Below are 19,364 nucleotides of genomic sequence, written 5' to 3'. Positions count from 1 at the left end.
TTTATATTTGTATCCTAGTAGGAAATCCTTGATAGATTAAATAAAGGGACAGTTTAAGTAAAGTCCTTGATAGATTAAATAAAATACTGAGTGATCTTTAAAGCATAAGCTCCTTATGATAGAGACTAGCAATCCTTTCCATGTATAGATTTTTTTTGATTATGCATAGAAAAATTTGGAGGGTTATATGCCAAATTCTTTGATCTTGTTTACATTCAGAGTGTGAGATTAGAATTTATGAGGGGAGAGGAAACTCAATTATTTCCATATATCTTTGTATTATTAACATTTATAGATAAAATTTTTAACATTAACTTTTATTTTAAATAAAAGGTGTTATTAAAAATCATTTCATATTATACCTGGAGATCAGTATCCATTCACCCAAATCTAGCATTTTTTTCCATCTATAGGATTTCTTGATACTGAAGACTACAACTTAGCAAAATGAGAATAATCAAAACCAGACTTAATTATTGATAGTCTGCTAGGATAAGTGAATACTAGTAAGGCCTTAAAGTGAGCTAACAGATTTTAGGAAAATTAATAACAACAGTGCAGTGAGTTTTGATACTTAAGTAATGTTTCTTTAAAACTCATGTCCTTTCAACTCTGAATTAGGTGATATTCTCTCCAATTTTATGAATGAGAAAAGTAAGGTGCAGATTAAAATCTCCTCAGATAAGTAACAGAGTTCCCATTTTCTGGCATCAAGTTCAAGGTTTTTTTGACTCGACAACAACTATAGTCTCTCTGATCATGGGTTCCTAGTTAACTGAATAATGAATAATCCCCTTTCTCTAGACCTGGGGATGGCAAATTTACAGACAGCAGAGCCAATCCTGTACTTCACAACAATTTAAGAATTCTTAGAGGGTCATGACTGTATTTTCACAAGCAAATGAAATCATCATGCTCTGAATAGTATCTATCCTTTAACATTGCTCCATTTTACTTCGGAGTCCCGTGTAAGTACGGAGAGAGCCGCAGTTTGCCGACTCCTGTTCCGGAAGCTTCTGGTTAGCTGTTATTGATGGCGTTTATCAGAGAAGATGGAGTTGACCGTGGAGGCGAAGGGGCCGTGGCGGGCAGCAGTGAAAGCTCTCGACGGCTCACTGGAAGCTGGGCAGTTTGCACGCGCCGGGCACTCAGTGAGATCACAAAAGTCTGCTTCTGACAAGATGACAGCTTGGAAAGCCGATGGGGCAGTTTGTGTCTCTGTCCTGTCTGATCGCTCTGTGTGTCGAAACAGACGAGAAGGCATTGGTATGGAGTCCATCAGTGAAAGACTTTTCCTAAGATCTGCTCGCTTAGTTTTCCTGGGGTTTCCCTTAACCAAGATTCTTCTGCTCCCGAAGGTTGCATAATGACAAGGGAGCTCAAGATGAATGTAGCATCCAGGTAGCGAGGGCTGAGTATCCTCCCTTTCACCGCAGAAATCCTGGAACCTTTAGGGAAACCTATTTGATCTCCATGGACACACCCCCCTGTGCTAAATAGGAACGTCTCCCTGGACTTGGGGAGAGCAGCTTTGATTTACCCTGAGGTATTTCCAGTGTTGTTCTCTGTCCTAAGAACCAGAAGGTAGACCACGGTTTCCAACAATTACCTTAACACGGCAATCACACTGAACCGGAATTAAGAGCCCTCCAGACCCTGGTACTGCCCCGAGGTTGCTAATCCTCAGACATCACAGGGCAGCTGTTTGCATCTATAAATACATTGGTGACACCTGACCCCTGTAAGCTGGTGCTGGAAGCTAATTCCGAGGAGCATCAGAGAGGCAAACCTCAGATAGATCCATCCTTTTCTATAGATGAGATGTGTGTTTTCCACATAGGAGCGGGGGAACTGCAGAGCGCGGGAGAGGTAGCCTGAGGAGGGTGCCATTGATTAGTACTGTAAAGGAGGAGAGCATTTCGGGGGCTGCCCAGATGGATACCCTGTCCCGATAATCCAAATGGAAGGGACATTTTAAATGCAAAGAGCTAAAAAGGAATGAGCAAAGCCCTTTGGAAAAGCAGCCTACGTTGACGCGTCCATTGACGATGCCGAGCCCTTGGCCGCCTGATGCCAACCCACCTGCCCAGTGAGAATTTTTCTTCTGCAATGTGTAGTGAGAATGAAGCCTAGAGCGGAGGTTCTCAACTTGTGGGTCGCGACCCCTTTGGGGTCAAACGACCCTTTCACAAGGATTGCCCGCTTCACAACCATAGCAGAATGACAGTGATGAAGTAGCAACGAGAATAATGTTATGGTTGGGGTTCCCCACAACCTGAGGAAGTGTATGAAAGGGCTGCGGCATGAGGAAGGTTGAGAACCACTGCCCTAGAGAGTCCCATATATTCTGGTTGGCAACAAAAATATCAGTGGTCCTAAAAGACGATCTGAAAAGGTGGAAAGAGGGACTCTTTAGACAATTACGGAGAAAAAGGGAGGTCCTTTCTCTCCTCATCGGTGTGACCCGAGCCACTGAAACCGTCTTAGTGGCCTTGCGTACGCCTGGCTCAGACTGGCGGTGCTCTCTGTGCAGGGCTGATGTGGGGGACGTGAGCAGCCGTAATGAAGCTGAGCTCCGGCGCCAGTTTGAGGAGAGACAGCAGGAGACAGAACATGTGTACGAGCTTTTCGAGAACAAGATCCAACTTCTGCAGGAGGTGAGGAGGCATTCCAAAGGCCCGGGGCGAGGGGTCCGCTTCTCCTACTGCCTGTCTGCTCCCCACCTCTCCCTTCCCCGTCCCGGCGTAGGGGAGCGCTCCCTCAGCGCCCCTTCATCTTGCAGGAATCCAGGTTGGCCAAGGAGGAAGCTGCGCGGATGGCAGCTCTGGTGCAAGCAGAGAAGGAATGTAACCTGGAGCTCTCAGAGAAGCTGAAGGATGTCACCAAGGACAGGGAGCGTACACCTGGCGACCAGGTCATGCGTGACCAGCACACAGAGGCCCTGGCTGAGAGGGACAGGTTAGTGCCTTTGGATGCTCTGTTCAGCGCTTGTGTTTTGCTTCTTGTTGAGCCTATGACACCATACGACAGCCACACTGCTCTTTCTTTAAGGGCTTAACATGGAGCCTTTACCACGTGTCAGACCTTCCGGCCCCTGCAACCAAAGATGTTCTTTTCCGGATTCAGTCTTTGGGGGGTATCCATGAACAGAGCTTAATCCTTGGCAGCCAAGGAGCCTAAGAATGTACAAGAACAATGAAGTGGACAAATAGTGGCGAGCAAGAGACATGGAGCGACTTACGTAGTGAACACCTGTTCTATGCCAGACGCTGTGCTAAGGACTAAGGTTACAGAAACGAAAGACCCCTTCCTGCCATCAAGGAACTTGCTACACCATTGTACTAAGTTACATGATACAAGCAGCAGGTGGACTTACGATCATTCATTCCACACTAAGAGAGTAAAGTGTAATTGAAGGTCTCCTGGAGGAGGTGAGTCTCGAATGAGTAGGAGAAATGGAGTAGGCTGTCGACAGGAAAGGAACATGTTCCAAACAAAGGAGAAGCCATGAAGCAAGGCACAGGGCCAAGCATGTCTCCCCAAGTATAAGTAGCTCTGATTAACTAGACAAGTGAGCGGTTAAGCTGGATTGGGGGATGGGGATCTGATTACGCCAGCTCTGTCCATCATAATAAGGAGCCGGAATTTTATTTTGAAGATTAGAAGCAGAAGGCTTTCTTATAGGGAACAATATGATCAGATTTGAATAAAAACGATCACTCCGTAAACATTAAACAAAATGTTGTGCAATAGAACAAGCCGAAAGGCACAAGGCTAGTTTATTTAACCAGTACATACTAAGCATTTATGAATATCAGGAACTCTGTTAAACATTTGGAGTCTTAACGGAGATCCTGGTGTAGTAGGGAAATTGTATCTATAACATTCATATTTAATTCTTCCGACAAGTCTGTGAGAAAAGAATTATCCACGATGCTGCCTAATGAGGAAACAAACAGAGAGCCATGCACGTGGTTACGGGCGCTAATGGCTTCAACCCCTGAGCCAGCTCTGCCCCCAGGAACATGGTGCTCTGTCAGGTCTTCGGGATTTTGCTCATGTCCTTCCTTCTGTGAGAACCACCTGCTATTCTTTCCCCTTCTAGTGAACACCCATTGGCCCTTTACACTTGCAACCACATCAACTCACAACTGGACCAACACGGTAGCATCATGATAAATGGAGAAAATATTTTGTCTGACTTAGCTCCACAATCAATGCTCGTGGAAGCAGGAGTCAACAGATCAAAGGACTCGGTGCATTGGGTAAATCTGCTGCCCAAGAAGTCTTTAAAATGTTGAAAAGCAGAGATATTACTTTGAGGACTGAAGTTTCCCTCGCCCGAGCCATGGTAATTCCAATGACCTCCTGTGCACGGGAAGGGTGGACACGGAATCGGAAGGACAAAGAAGAATTGATGCATTGGAACTACGGTGGTGGTGCAGTGTTCCCGGGGCCATGGCTGCCAAGGAACAAGCACATCTGTTTTGGGAGAAGTACAGCTAGAGTGCTTGGTGGAGGCCAGGATGGTAAGCCTTCGTCTCATACTTGGGACATGTTGTCAGGAGAGACCAGTCTGGAAAGGGGGCTTGGACCAGTCTGGAAAGGGGGCTTGGTAAAATACAGGGGCAGCAAAAGAGGTGCATTGACAGTGGCTGCAACGGTGCGCTCCAACGTAAGAACACTGTGAGCACGGTGCCGGACCCTGCAGTGCTGTGTTCTGTTGTACACAGGAGTGCCCTCGGTCGTAACAACTACAGGGCACTGACTGCCACCGCCAGGAAGGCTTTTGTGACAGCAGGATTAAGTTTCTGTGCTGTTGCCTTTTTTTATGGTGAACTGGGTGAAAGTTCACAGAGCAGGTCATTGGTTTCCCATTCCACAACTCTCGCGCTTTCATTTCACGTCACTCATTGCCGTCCCTCAGTGTGCCACCCATTTGCCCACTTGTTTCCTGTTTCCAGTCCTCCTCCTTTCGGGATCCTTCTGAACTCCGCCCTTGGGTCAATGCCACCTTTTGCCTCGCAGATAGTTGATTTTCTCCGGTGTGTGCCTTCCTAGGAGTGTGGCCGTTAAATAGACTCACCCGTGAGGTCTCAGTGTGCTGTTGGTTTGGCTTTCACATGGGTCCGATGGCGATCCCGAGACCACGTCTCCTCTCTGTACCCCAAGAAAGACTCCGTGCTGCTGCTGCTCGGGCTGCTGTGTGTTGTCACGCCGACTCTGACTCTATAAGACAGAGCAGAACTGCCCACTGGGCGCTCCTCGGCCATCCTATTTCCAGGAACAGAGCTCCAGGGCTTTCTTTCCACAGAGCAACTGGTGGGTTCAAACTACTGGTCTCTGAGTTAGCAGATGCGCATCTCACCATTTTGCTGCCGAGTACTCAGAAATAAACACGTGTTCGACTGGGAAACAGAAAGTAATACTAATTTTTTTAAAATATGCTCCTGACCAAAAAATTGAGGGCTTCATATCAGATGGCCTTGAGCAACTTTGGAGATCATCCCCAGAGACTGAGGACCATAGAGATGAGTGAGGTTTGAGCATTGAGAAAAATAGAGACTCTCTCAGGATGTTACTGTAGGGAAGTTTATATGGAGTCCACACGAATTCACAAACAGTATCGGTCCAGCTTGCATTTGTTTAATATCTTTAAGTTTTTAACGTTTTTTTTCTCACCCTGAAATCTTAACTGCGCCTCACACCTACATGAATCAATGAGATTCCTATTTGGCTTTCAGGGTCACTCACTGTGTTAGTCCAGGTTGACTAGAGAAACAAATCCAGAGACACTCTTATTTGTATAAGAAAAAGCTTTATATAAAGAGTAATTGTATATCAAGAAGGCATCCCAGCCCAGTCCAGATCAAGTCTATAAGTCCAATACCAGTCTACAAATTCCTCTTCAGACTCATGCAACTCATGCAATGATGCCGAATGCAGGCATAGGCCAGTGGGTAAAAAGTCTTGTGGATCCAGTGGTGGTGGAAGCATCTCAGCACTGGTGTGGGTCTCCACGTGGCTCCTCCAGCTCCAGGGCCCTGGCTCCATCAACGTAGCTCCATGTGGCTCGACAGCAGAAATGTATAGTAGAGTATGAGTGAGTGTCAGGCCTCCAGTGAGCTATTTATCTCCATTGCACCTCCAAATGAGGTCATCAAGCTGCAACCTGATTGACAGGCTAGACTCCACCCCTTCGCTCTTAATAGTCTCAAGTTGACACCAGATTATGTAACCGCCATGCTCACCTGTCTGCCAAATGATTTTGCCTTCTAAGGTACTATCACTTTCGGGTTTTTTTTAAATCATTTTATTGGGGCCTCATACAACTCTTATCACAATCCATACATACAACAATCATGTAAAGAACATTTGTGCATTCGTTGCCCTCATCATTCTCAAAACATTTGCTGTCCACATAAGTCCCTGGCATCAGGTCCTCATTTTTCCCCCTCCCTCCTCACTCCCTCCTCCCTCATGAACCCTTGATAATTTATAAATTATTATTTTGTCATATCTTACACTGTCTGACATCTTCCTTCACCCACTTTTCTGTTGTCCATTCCCCAGGAAGGAGGTTATATGTAGATCCCTGTAATCGATTCCTCCTTTCCACCCCACCCTCCCAGCATTGCCTCTCTCACCACTGGTCCTGAAGGGTTCATCTGTCCTGGATTCCCTGTGTTTCCAGTTCCTATCTGTACCAGTGTACATCCTCCAGTCCAGCCAGATTTGTAAGGCAGAGTTGGTATCATGATGGTACTATCACTTTCTTACACAGAAATGTTAAGTACCTTCTGAAACATTTCCTCTAGCATTCAGCACATTTTCAATGGCCTAAAACAGTGGTTCTCAACCTGTGGGTCACGACCCCTTTGGGGGCCAAATGACCCTTTTTCACAGGGGTCGCCGATTCATAACAGTAGCAAGATTACAGTTATAAAGTTGCAACAAAAATAAGTTTATGGTGTGTGTGTGGGGGGGGGCACCACAACATGAGGAACTGCATGAAAGGGTCACAGCATGAGGAAGGCTGAGAACCACTGGCCTAAAAGGTATCACTAGGATTCTGAGACATAAGCACAGCAACAGCAAGATTGATTGTGTGCGATGTGTAAGGCATAAGGTAGTTCCTGGTTCAAGCCTGTGGTGTGACTGCTTGAACACAACATGCAGTTTGCAGCATGGGGCTAGCTGGCATTTGCAGTCTCTTCTCCCACCTGTGCTAAGCCTCCCTCCAGGCTTTGCTTAGGGATCATCTCCAAACATGCTTCCATGGTCAGATCTTCATTCTTTGACTCACGTTCCTCCCCCAGAGCTTGAAGAACAAACAATCTTCAAATTCTCTTCTCCTGAGCCTCCCAGATGCTCCCAAGTCAAACGAACCACTTCTTTATATTTCTTCCCATAGCTCCATGACAACCCTTGATGAATGAGTGCAGTATCTATCTTTATTATGATAACACTCATTGCATTCCATCACTGTCATTCGTGTGTGTAGCCGTGCCTCCCCACTTCTAGCACACATTCCAAAACATTAAAAGTTTCTGCAGAACAGAGATGGTATTTTCCACCTTTGTGTTCCTAGTACATGGTAGAATTCACTGAGCAAATACCACACTTACACTGTATATCCTGTTTATTTATTGACCATCACAATTAACTGCGAAGGCATTCAACTGTGTGGATCACAAAAAACTATGGAACTTCTCAATTCCATTAAGAAGAATGGGAATTTCAAAGCAATTATATTGATGTGAAACCTGTATACGGATTAAGAGGCAACTGGGCAAACAGAACAAGGGAATACTGCATAGTTTAAAATCAGGAATGATGTGAATCAGAGTTGTATCCTCTCACCATACTTATTCATTCTGTCAGTCTGTATGCTGAGCAAATCATCAGAGAAGCTGGCTCATATGAAGAAGAATGTGACATCGGGATTGGACGAAGCTTATTAACAACCTTCAATATGCAGATGACACAACTTTGCTTGCTGCAACTGAGGATGACTCAAAGTACTTGCTGATGATGATCAAGGACCACAGCCTTCTGTATGCAACTTAATGTAAAGAAGACCAACAGCCTCACAACTGGACCAAAAGGTAACATCATGATGGATGCAGAAAAGATTGAAGTTGTCAAGAATGTCACCTTGCTTTAATCTACAATAATCTGGTGGAAGCAGCATTCAAGAGATCAAACGATGCATTGCATTATGTAAACCTGCTGCCCAAGACCTCTTTTTTTAAAATCGTTTATACCAATTCACTACCATGGAGTGGATTCTCATTTAAAAAAAATCATTTTATTGGCACTCATACAACTCTTATCACAATCCATACATACATCAATTGTGTAAAGCACACTTATACATTCATTGCCCTCATCATTCTCAAAACTCGCTTTCTGCTTGGGTTCCTGGAATCAGCTCCTCATTTTCCTTTTTCCCCTCCCCCTTCATCCCTGCTCTCCCCTCCCTCATGAACCCTTGATAATTTATAAATTATTATTTTAGCTTATCTTACACTGCCCGACGTCTCCCTTCACCCAATTTTCTGTTACCCATCCTCCAGGGAGGAGGTTATATGTAGATCCCCGAGATCGGTTCCCCCTTTCTAGCCCCCCTTTCCTCCCGGTATTGTCACTCTCAGCACTGGTTCTGAGGGGTTCATCTGTCCTGGATTCCCTGTTGCACAAGACCTCTTTAAGGTGTTGAAGATCAAAGAGGTTCCTTTTAGGATTAAGGTGCGCCTGACCCAAGCCATGGTATTTTCATCTGCGTCCTATGCGTGTGAAAGTTGGCCATTGAATAAAGAAAACCAGAGAAGAAGCAGTGCTTTTGAATGGTGGTGCTGGTGAATAGTATTAAAAGTATCATGAGTTGCCAAACGAACCAGCAAGTCTGTCTTAGAAGAAGAAATACTCCTTGGAGGGAAAGATGGCAAGACCTTGTCTCACTTGCTCTGGACATTTTATCAGGAGAGGCCAGAGCCTGGATAAGGACCTCGTGCATAGTAAGTAGAGGGATAACGGAAAGGAGAAAGGCCCTGAGAGAGATGGATGGACACAGTGGCGGCAGCAATGGGCTCAACCATGAGAGCAATCGTGAGGATGGCACAGGACCGGGAAGTGTTTCCTTGTGTTGTGCACAGAATCGCTCTGTGTTGGAACAGACTTGATAGCACCTGAGAACAACATAGCAATGAACAAAACTAAAACATGTGGAACCCTGCATTTGAGAAAATTACCGATCAGTGTCTATAGATGCATGGATAGACTTCAGGGGTCCATTAACACCATGACCATGTAAGTAAAACAGTCTTCATGTGTATATTTGGGAAAGTCTGAAAGGGTTCCATGGCCCCAAAGGTAACAGGCCGCTGAGCTGGACCATGCTGTCTTTGGAGTGGGCTAACCACTACAGACAATCATCGACACAACCATCATTGCTACTCTTGCTGTTTGCTTTCTTTTTTGCTACAGAAAAATCGAAGAGTTGAATCAGAGCCTGTGTGCCCAGGATAGGCTAGTTCAACAGCTGTCCAAAGAGAAACAAGAGCTGCTGCACCTGGCAGAGGAGCCCCCCCACATGGAAGTGCAGGTACAGTGTGCGCGGCTACCTGAGGGACTTGCTTTGGGCTTTCATGAGTCATACATGTATATGTTTAGGTGTCTATGTAGGTAGATGCATGTGTATTTATTTATTGCTATGTAACACATTACCGCAAACACAGCAACTTTTTAAGGTAGAAAAATGGACTTTAATATAACAGTAAAAAAGACTTTAGAAATCGTTAACTCTTGCTATATTGGTTTCACAAAACATTTGTACAGAAGAATGGATGTGTAACCAACAATGACGAAAGACAACTGGGTGAGGAGTTTGAGAGAAGCATACAATGTTGGGTGAATTGGAACCTATTCTTTGTTGCTTTTTCCAAGGACACTCCTATTCATTTATTCCCTGATCAATGCAGTCCTCTGAAATACATTAACGCCTAATAGGAGTGATCAAACTTAGTAACCTTTTCAAACACCTTCATCTATTAGCTCACAGTTACCGCAGATCAGAAATCCAGGCATGGCTACCTGAGTGCTCGGCTCAGGGTCTCAGGAGTCTGATATCAAAGTGTTGGCCGGTCTGCACTCTCATCTGGAGGCTGGCCTAGGAAAAGACCCACTTGCAAGATTCCTCGGGTTGCAGGCAGAATTAATTTCCACGGAGCAGTGGCATTCTTGGCAAGTTACTTCTTCAAAGACAGCGGTGAAGAGAGAGGGGGAAAGAGAGGTCGAGGAAGAAAGAGGATTTTCTACTAGGATAACATTCCATGTTGCTAGCAAAGTTCAACTGCTTCGGGACAGCAATTGCAACTACAAAACTCCTCCCCCTTGTCGTGGAGCATAGACTAGCTACAAAGCCACAGTGCGTATCTTATTGGTTAGACCTGCTGCTGCCCTGTCGGCTCCAACTCACAGCTGCTGCGAGGGAGAGGAGGCGAGCTCCTCCCATGAAGAGTCGCAGTCTCGGCCTCCCGCACGGGCAGTTCCGCTCTGCTCTAAAGGGTCGCTGTAAGTTGGAATCGACTCCAAGGCAGTGATTTTGGTTTTCGGTGGTGTAGTTGCTAAAAGCTCATCTGTTAACCCAGAGGTTGGTGGTTCGGAGCTGCTGCATCTCAGGAGGGACAGGTGCAGTCTGCATCTGTGGATGTTACAGCTTTGCAAACCTCGCAGGACACGTCTACTCTGCCCTGTAAGAGAAAGATGAGAATCTCTGCTCCCGGAAAGAATGACAGACTCAGAAACGCCCAGGGGCAGTTCTACCCTTTCCTGTAGGGCTGCCACGCATTGGAATCTACCAGATGGCAGTGTGGTTTCAAGTTTATAAGGCCCCGATGCGTCAGAATCAGAGATCACAACAGGTCTGTAAATAATTAGGGTGTGGCTCCAATTTGGTTGGAATGTTCCAGTTTAATCCAATCAAGAGCTAGTGTGTGTGTGTGTGTGTGTACTTGTAATTTGACAGATGAGAATTTTTTTAAAAAGGCCATAGGCCTTTCTCAAGATAAATATAGAAATATATCAAATGATTTTGAAAAGATTCTTGAAAAGATTCCATAGTTTTCAATTGGAAAGCACTCGAGTGGCAATCAGGAGACTTGGATTTTAATCATGATTCATTATTTAGTACCATTTATACAACTTCCCACAGTAACCCAGTCAGAGAATATGGCTTTCCAGCAAACGTACAGATAATTCTCTGACAGCTTCCTCCTCTTAATAAGCATATAGATTTCAAAGGAGAGAAAATGGTTTGGGCCACTGTACTCCTAGAGAAAAAGTATATTGAAACTACATTAAAATCTTTTAGGCGCTTTAACCATACTTAGCAGCTCAGATTGATTTATGAAAGAACCTTGCTACTTTGAAAACCAATTCCAGTATGAAATGTCAACATGTATAAAATAGTTCTGTCAAGCTGCAGTTGAAGCTGTGGCATTCACAGTGATTTCACACATAGGTACAAGTCTTCCTGGAACTTAACTAGGGAAGCAGAGTGGTGTAAAAAAAAGAACTCAGATTTCCGAGGCCCACATTTTGGGTTGGGTGTGTGGCTTTGGACAAGTTATATAACTTCTCCAAAAATAATTTCCTTGTTTGCAGAAGAGGGATGGAAATGCCTAACATTCCACTATGTGTAATGATGAGAAGTCATATTATATATTGCTTATATACACAGACCATTATATATATTATCTATATTGCCTGATAGAGGGTCAGAAAACACGAGGATAATACTCAAGGAGAGTGAATGGCACAGGGCCAGCAACAGTGGACTCAAACGTGACGATTGTGAGGCTGGCTTAGACCAGGAAGGGTTTCATTCTGTGGTACACGGGTTGCTATGAAGCAGAACCAACCTGACAACACTTAACAACAACATACTGCTCAAAACATGGTAACTCCGACTTCCTATCATTATTAGCATCTGGACAAGAAAGAAGCTATTTGTAGATGAGTAGCAGATAGAAAGACAGCCCTATGCTGTAAATTTTACTCACATAGTAATTATATTTCAAAACATGAAGGTAAAATTAAGTTAAATAAGAGTTGCTTCATAGTGATATTAATGGCCACAATTCTGCCTCTGGGCCTGTTAGCCTTGCTCATAGGAAATTTTTTTTATAGACAAAGACTGAATTAGTTTCTAATTTGTTTTATTCTTCCCTAAGAGGCCTGAGGAGTCCTAGTGGCATGTTGGGTAAGCATTTAGCTGCTAGCCTAAAGGCTGCTGGTTCAAACCTACCAGCTACTGTGCAGAAGAAAGATGAGGCTGTCAGTTCCCATAAATATCTACAAACACATAATTCCATATAGGGGCTTTATGAGTCTGAATCTATGAGATGCGTTGAGTTTGATTTTTTGAGGGAAGAGGACTATAGTGGAGTGTGAATGGTTCAGGCCACACAGCATAGGGCGCAGTGATCATTACACCTCACTTTAATCTCCCAGACAAAAAGAATACTGAAGCACTTTCTCTAACATCTTGGCAACACTTAGTCAAAAGGAAATATTCCAGATTATTATAATGTAAACATCTTAAATATTTCAAGTATAATTAAGAAGTCATAATGAAAATTCATCTTTTCTGTAATAGTAACATCAGCACATGTTGTAGCATCTTCTAGGTGCTACGCACGACTATCAGGACCCCGGAGACATGAAGTGGGTTACATGTTGGGCTACTAACGACAAGACCAACAGTTCAAACCCACCAACCACTCCATAGGAGAAAGATGAGGCTTTCTGCTCCTGTGAGAATTTACAGCCGCAGAAGTAGCTCTACTCTGTCATGTAGGATCGCAGTGAGTTGGAATCAACTTGATGGCAGAGTTTGCTTGAGGCACTACTATAAATACTCCATGGATTAACTCAATGTAATCCTGAAGACAACCACAGGAGGCAGATTTTGTAAGAAAAAGGTTTTGCTGTAGAAGAGAAACATACAAAGATCAGTTAATAAAATCCTGCTTAATATGTAAATTCTAAGAGACATAACCCGATACTTGTTTCTATTTGTAAAACCACTGTGAATGGCACAACTTCAAATGCATTTGCTATACTGACAATTCAAAAACTGCAGGTGGCAATGACACTGATAATGGCATTATTTTAAATGGTGGAAATGTTCTGATAAATTTCCAAACCAAACACCAAGCAATCTTCTTAATTTGCAAGGTAGTTTCTTTAATGGAAAATTCAGACTATGATAAAATTGTGCTCCTGCACAGCAGAATTAAGTTATAAGTTCAGATGCTTATAAATAGCTGTCTTGCCTTCAGCAGTGCCCAGATGACCATTCTAAAGTCATTCAGAATTGGGGACAATGTGCTGTCCTGCCCACTGTAAGTTCTCTAGCACTCTTGCCCCCCTCATCTTGTTGACGACAAAAACAAGAACTACTCCTACAATTTCTGAAGTTTCCTTTAGGAGAGAGTGAGAACCGCTGGTCTAAGGAGTCTTGACCTTCGAAGAGCTTTCAGTTTAGTGAGAGAATGGCATGTCGATGAGTAATTAAAGTATATAATTATGCACGTGGAAGGAGAGTGCTAAAGGGACCCACATACGAAAGGGATTCACTCTTATTTTAACTGTTCGATTGATAGTTCACGCATTACATAACTCAATTCCAATCTTATTTTAAAAAGTTGTGCAATCTTCACCACAATCACTTTTAGAAGGTTTTCTTCTTTCTAGTCCTCACTGTTACTAGTTCCCCATTTCCCCCAACCTCCCCTGCCACACCCCCAAGAAACCATTAACCCAGTTACGGTCTCGATAGATTTACCTATCCTGGATGTCATGTACAGGAAGACATACAAAACAAACAAGCAAACAAATAAAACCAATAACTGTAACAAAATAAAACTGAGGGAAACCAAGAGAGCGTGACTTCTGGGGTGTGATTCACTGTCTTCACTTCTCTAAGCCCCACTCCTTGTTATTGTCCAACCAGGGTAGCCCAGTCTGTGTCCAAGGAGGAATGTGCTCCTTAGGCTTTCAGGCAGAATTTTCTGGAAGCCAGTCGGCAGGTCTTTCTTCTGAGAGGACTTGTGTCTTCGAGCACTTGAGAGTAGCCCAGGTGGGCCTTAGAAGAGCTTACCGTGTTCATTTCCAGATGTGAATTATCCACATGTAGAACACGTATAGCTTACCTCTCATAGATCAGTATTTTCGATCTGTTCCCTGTGTGAAAGTTTGGATGGAGGTATACTTTCTGAGTATAAGCAGCTTTTATTCTCAGACTTCACCTCAACAATAAGACACACTTTAAAAAAATCATTTTATTGGAGGCTTATACAACTCTTATCACAATCCACACACACATCCATTGTGTCAAGCACATTTGTACAATTATCATTCTCAAAACATTTGCTTTCTACTTGAGCCCTTGGTATCAGCTCCTCATTTTCCCCTCCCTCATGAACCCTTGATAATTTATAAATTATTATGATTTAGTCATATCTTCCACTGTCTGATGTATCCCTTCACCCACTTTTCTGTTGTCTGTCCCCCAGAGAGGAGGTTATATGTAGATCCTTGTAATAGGTTCCCCCTTTCTACCCCACCTTCCTTCCCTCCACCCTCCCAGCATTGCCACTCTCACCACTGGTCCTGAAGGGATCATCTGTCCTGGATTCCCTGTGTTTCCAGTTCCTATCTATACCAGTGTACATCCTCTGGTCTAGCCAGATTTGTAAGATGTAATTGGGATTATGATAGTGGGGAGGGGGCGGAGGGGAGGAAGCTCTTACACTTCACCTGACTGGCTTGTCTCCTCCCACGACCCTCTGTAAGGGGATGTCCAGTTGCCTACAGATGGGCTTTGGGTCCCCACTCCACACTCCCCCTCATTCAAAACGATTTGATTTTTTTGTTCTTTGATGCCTGATATCTGAGCCCTTCGACATCTCATGATCACACAGGCTGGTGTGCTTCTTCCATGTGGGCTTTGTTGTTTCTGAGCTAGGTGGCCACTTGTTTTCCTTCAAGCCTTTAAGACCCCAGACACTATAGCTTTTGATAGCCAGGCTCCATCAGCTTTCTTCGCCACATTTGTTCATGCACTCATTTGTCTTTGGTGATCAAAGACACACTTTTAATAAAGATCATTTAATGGATTTTACCTTCCCCATGCTTCAAGACTTTTTGCAGTATTCACTTTAGCCGGAATATATTTGAACAATGCTTATAAACCTGTGTAATACACTCAATTCCGTGTTGTTGTAATTGTTGGGTGTTGCTGAGTAGAATTTTGGCTCATAGCAACCCCTGTGACTGAACAGAACCCATAGGATAGAAGCAGATCACCGGGTCTCGTCTCCCTCGAAGCCACTGAGTGGATTCAAACCACCAACCTCATGGTCAGTAGATCACTTAATCATCTGTGCCCCTAAGGCTGCTTAATCAACTTCATAAAACAACGCAAAAAAAGTGCCCTGACTTTGAAATATCAAACGGTCACCTCACTCCATGCTCGCTTCCAGCATGCCTCGGTGTCTCCAGTTGTGCTGTTCTCATCGCCGCTTCTGCACGGAGCTGCTGCTGCTGCTTCTCCACACCCCTTTCACTGGGGAGCCAGAAAATCTAGCCAAGTACACAAAGCGCCTTTCTCTCACCATTGCAGGCGGAAGTCAGCAATCCTTTTAGTTACTAACATTATCCCCAGTCCTGGTGGTGGAGTAGTTGCAAATTGGGCTGCCAACCATAGGTCTGCGGGAGAAAGATGGGGCTTTCTACTCCTGTAAAGAGTTACAGCCTCAGAAACTCACGGGGACAGTTCTACCCTGTCCTATATGGTTGCTATGAGTTGCCATCAACCGATGGCAGTGAGTTTGGTTTTGGTGCAATGGTGGAAAATCCAACTTAGAGAGCGTTTACAAGAAACCAGATTTGCAGTGGAGAAGGTATAAGAGGATCGATGCATGCTTACCCAAAGAAGGCAGGCATTACACTGTTGCTAACACACAACTCCCGTCAGTTTTCCATGCAGGTGTGCTACCTGTGCGTGCTTCAGATTTATGGAGGCCCGTTATATACAATGACAGTACTTGTCAAACGAGGTCCAGGGCGTGCTTTTGTTTCTTCCCTCAGTGTCTCTCCCTATACCCCCCCTTTCATTATAAGCAAGATTTATTAACAGGTCATTTCACCACGGTTAGCTTAAAAAATGAATCGGGGCAGCAGAATTAGGGAGAGGCACAAAAGGAGCAAGCAGGACTCTCACACGCAGCAGTGGACATGTACGCCGCCTTTGGAGACTAATGTAAATTGCACTGCGTGCAGTGAGGCATATTTCCCAAAATAGCAAACATGTTACCATGGAGAGATCTGACGTGGAGGTTAAGGCAAGAATGCTGCTCACGGCAGCGGAGGAGACTGGAAACCTCCCAGAGAGCCGCTGCCGCCGCCCCAGCAGCTGCACAGGAGGACCTTCTCTGTAAGCGCAGTCAGTCAGCAGCCCCTCTCTACGTGGTGAGTGTTCAAGCCGGAGACTCCTTTACGCCTCTTCAGCAGCAGGGCAGTACCCGGACACAGCCTTCATCGGTAAGATGTCTCAGAAGCAGACTGGATCAGCGAAGACGATCACTGCTTTGACCTCTTAGAGAAGCGGAAGAGGTAGAAATTCTTGGGCTGCCTTTGTCGCTTCATCACAAATATTCATCGAGCAGTTATAAAGCACAGACACGCACAGATGGATAAGGTTTAGTTTCTGCCTGCGGGAGATTACAGACCAAGTGGAAAAGCAGTTCAAAAGTCCCAGTCGCTCCTCAGGAGAAAGGGCTTTCTACTCCTGGAACAAGTTACAGTTCCGGAAACTCACAGGGACGGTTCTCTTTTGTCCTGTAGGGCCGCTAAGAGTCGGAATCTGCTGGGTGGCAGTGGGTTTGGTTGGTTTAAGCTAGGGAAGGGGAGAGAGGACCAATGAGGAGTCATCATGAGGTAAGGTGGGCATTGGAGGAACTGAGCTGGAAGGAAGGAATATGATTTGTGTGTGTATAAATACGTTCACAGCATAATATATATCTATCCATTCAATAATTTCTACATATACAATTCAGAGACATTGGTTACACAGAGTATCATAATTCTTGGTATCTGTACCCAATTTATTTCACTTTCATTCATTTAGACTCAGTGCCCTCCCCATTGAGTTACTTACTATTGCTGATTTGATCTCATATGTAGATTGTTTTTCCAAAGAGGACAATGCTCATAATACAGTTTTCATAGTAACTGAGTTAATCAGTTGCTGGGTTTCAAGGTGACTTCAGGGGATAACTTTGGTCAATATTTAAAGATCGTCCTGGGGCAATAAATTAAGGGGTTCCTCCAGTCTCCATGAGTCCAGGGAGTCTAGAGTCCATAGCAATTTTAAATTCTGTTCTACATTTCCCTCCTTTTTATTGCGACCCATCTGCTGAGTCTTCAATATAAATGTTCACAATGGTACCCGAGCCCTATCTAGTTCTGGTCTTATGAAACCAAGAAACCAATTAGATCTGCAGTCCAGTTCCTTTATGATGCCTGGGTCTCTTCTCATGCTGGTCCAGATGAGTAGAGACTAATAGCTGTGTCTTGGATGGATGCTCGCAAACTTTAAGTTCTGTGGCACTACTCACTGAACCAAATGTGTAAAATTTAATTTAATTAACATAAAACCCTATTTAATAAGTACAGAAGAAAAAGCAAGTCATTGCCTTATTCTCTAGCTGGTAATTATTTCCTTGGATCTAGGCTGAGATTATTCGAGATGCTTCAAAGATACCAAGGTGAGTAAGTTCTGGTTCCTATTTGTAAGGAGCTAATTGGGAGAAGTCAGAGTGGACACACGGATTACTGTTGGTATGATGTGTGTCAGAAATGCACACACACAAAGAAAGATGTCATTCGAGGGGGAAGAGCTTGAAGGGGGTACTGAGGCTGGGTAGGACTTTGAAAGGAAAAGTCATCCTGGGGGGGGGGAGAACGATCCACGCAGATGAAATGCAGAGATGGTGAAGTACAGGCTAAGGAAGCAGTGGTAGTTGGACTACAATGGATGCAGAGGAGCAGTGAGTTGAAGCTAGGAAACTGGATCGGCGCCTGAGCCAGCGGGCCTTAAAAGTCACATTAGGACGTTCATGATTAATGGGTATGCCGTTGGGTTTCAGGATTTTGTGTAAAAAATGGTATTTGAACTTTGTTTTGAAAAGATTCATCTGGAAGTAGGGTCGAGGGAAAAGAAGTTGAGGGGACAAGTTCTGGTGGAGTTGCGTTATTTAAGAGAGCTAGTCACTGCAGGGTAGCCCGAGGCGGAAGTTTCGCGCTAAGGTAATGGATGAGTACAGCTTCAAGATGTGGACATGTCAGAGCCTTCACTTCTGACGTAGTCAATGCACTATGAGTCACAATGCTTAGACCTTTCTCTCTCTGCGCGTGCGCGCGCGTGCTTCTTACCGTTAGGAAGATGTACGAATACAATGCAGCACTGTGTCATTTTCGGATGCCATTCTCAGGTTTTCTTCCATCAGATTTATAAAGATGCTAGTACTAAAAAGGCATTAAAGGTAGCCCCTGCTTTTTGAGAGTTAATTTTTAGATCATTTTTATTTTATGAAAGGCCAATAATTCGTATAGGGGTTAAGTGTTGGGCTGCTAACCTTAGAGTTGTCAGTTTGAAACCACCAGCTGCTCTGAGGGAGAAAGATGAGGTTTTCTGCTCCTGTTATGATTTATGGTCTTGGGAACCCATTGGCGCAATTTAACCCTGTCCTGTATGGTCACTATGATTTATACACACAAAAAAGAGAAGCATATAAGCATATTCAGGGGCTGCTTTGCAGCGAGCCATTAAAAAGGTAGTGCACACGCTGAGCACCAAGAGTGGTTTCACCAAGTGCCGTCCCCAGGAAGCTACAGTCAGCTTCTCAGCCTGGAGCCTCCTTGCCTTTGAACTGTGCCTGTATACACCATGTGTTACTGTAGGCTTTCTGGGTAGGCTATTTTGGGGTCCAAGGATGCTCAGGCAAATTTCTATATAAACTAATGGTAATTGATTTTTCACTTTATGCCTTTTCAGCTTATGCAAAGTTTCCTAGGATCACTGATATCCAGATAGGAGGGGAAACCTCTAATCAGGGAAACAAACCATACAAACCAAACAATGAACCACAAAAATCCCACGACAGTATGATGGAGGTCTAGGAGCAGAACCCTAAGCCAGGGACTCCCTGAGTATTCATACATTTTTAATACAGTTCCTTCATGCACTCATGCACAGAGTCCAGCTGGCGAGCTCCCATGGCCACCACTGGTGC

The 19,364-nt window shown here is 44.3% G+C and overlaps 1 protein-coding gene across 9 annotated transcripts in view; it reads left to right on the top strand.

Moving 5' to 3' along the window:
• PDE4DIP (phosphodiesterase 4D interacting protein) overlaps positions 1–19,364 on the top strand; it is a 213,515-nt gene that overhangs the window by 89,616 nt on the left and 104,535 nt on the right. For 7 of the 9 annotated variants that reach the window (XM_075560261.1, XM_075560277.1, XM_075560181.1 and 4 more), the window contains exons 6-8: positions 2,534–2,657; positions 2,783–2,958; positions 9,490–9,607. In XM_075560261.1, coding sequence (XP_075416376.1) covers positions 2,534–2,657; positions 2,783–2,958; positions 9,490–9,607 — 418 coding nt within the window. Of the gene's footprint in view, positions 1–2,533; positions 2,658–2,782; positions 2,959–9,489; positions 9,608–16,414; positions 16,612–19,364 lie in introns of those variants that run through there. The other 2 variants (XM_075560208.1, XM_075560200.1) reach the window with 2 other exon arrangements.

Source organism: Tenrec ecaudatus, chromosome 1, assembly GCF_050624435.1.
Source record: "Tenrec ecaudatus isolate mTenEca1 chromosome 1, mTenEca1.hap1, whole genome shotgun sequence".
NCBI lineage: Eukaryota > Metazoa > Chordata > Mammalia > Afrosoricida > Tenrecidae > Tenrec > Tenrec ecaudatus.
This window is presented reverse-complemented; position numbering and strand designations above follow the sequence as displayed.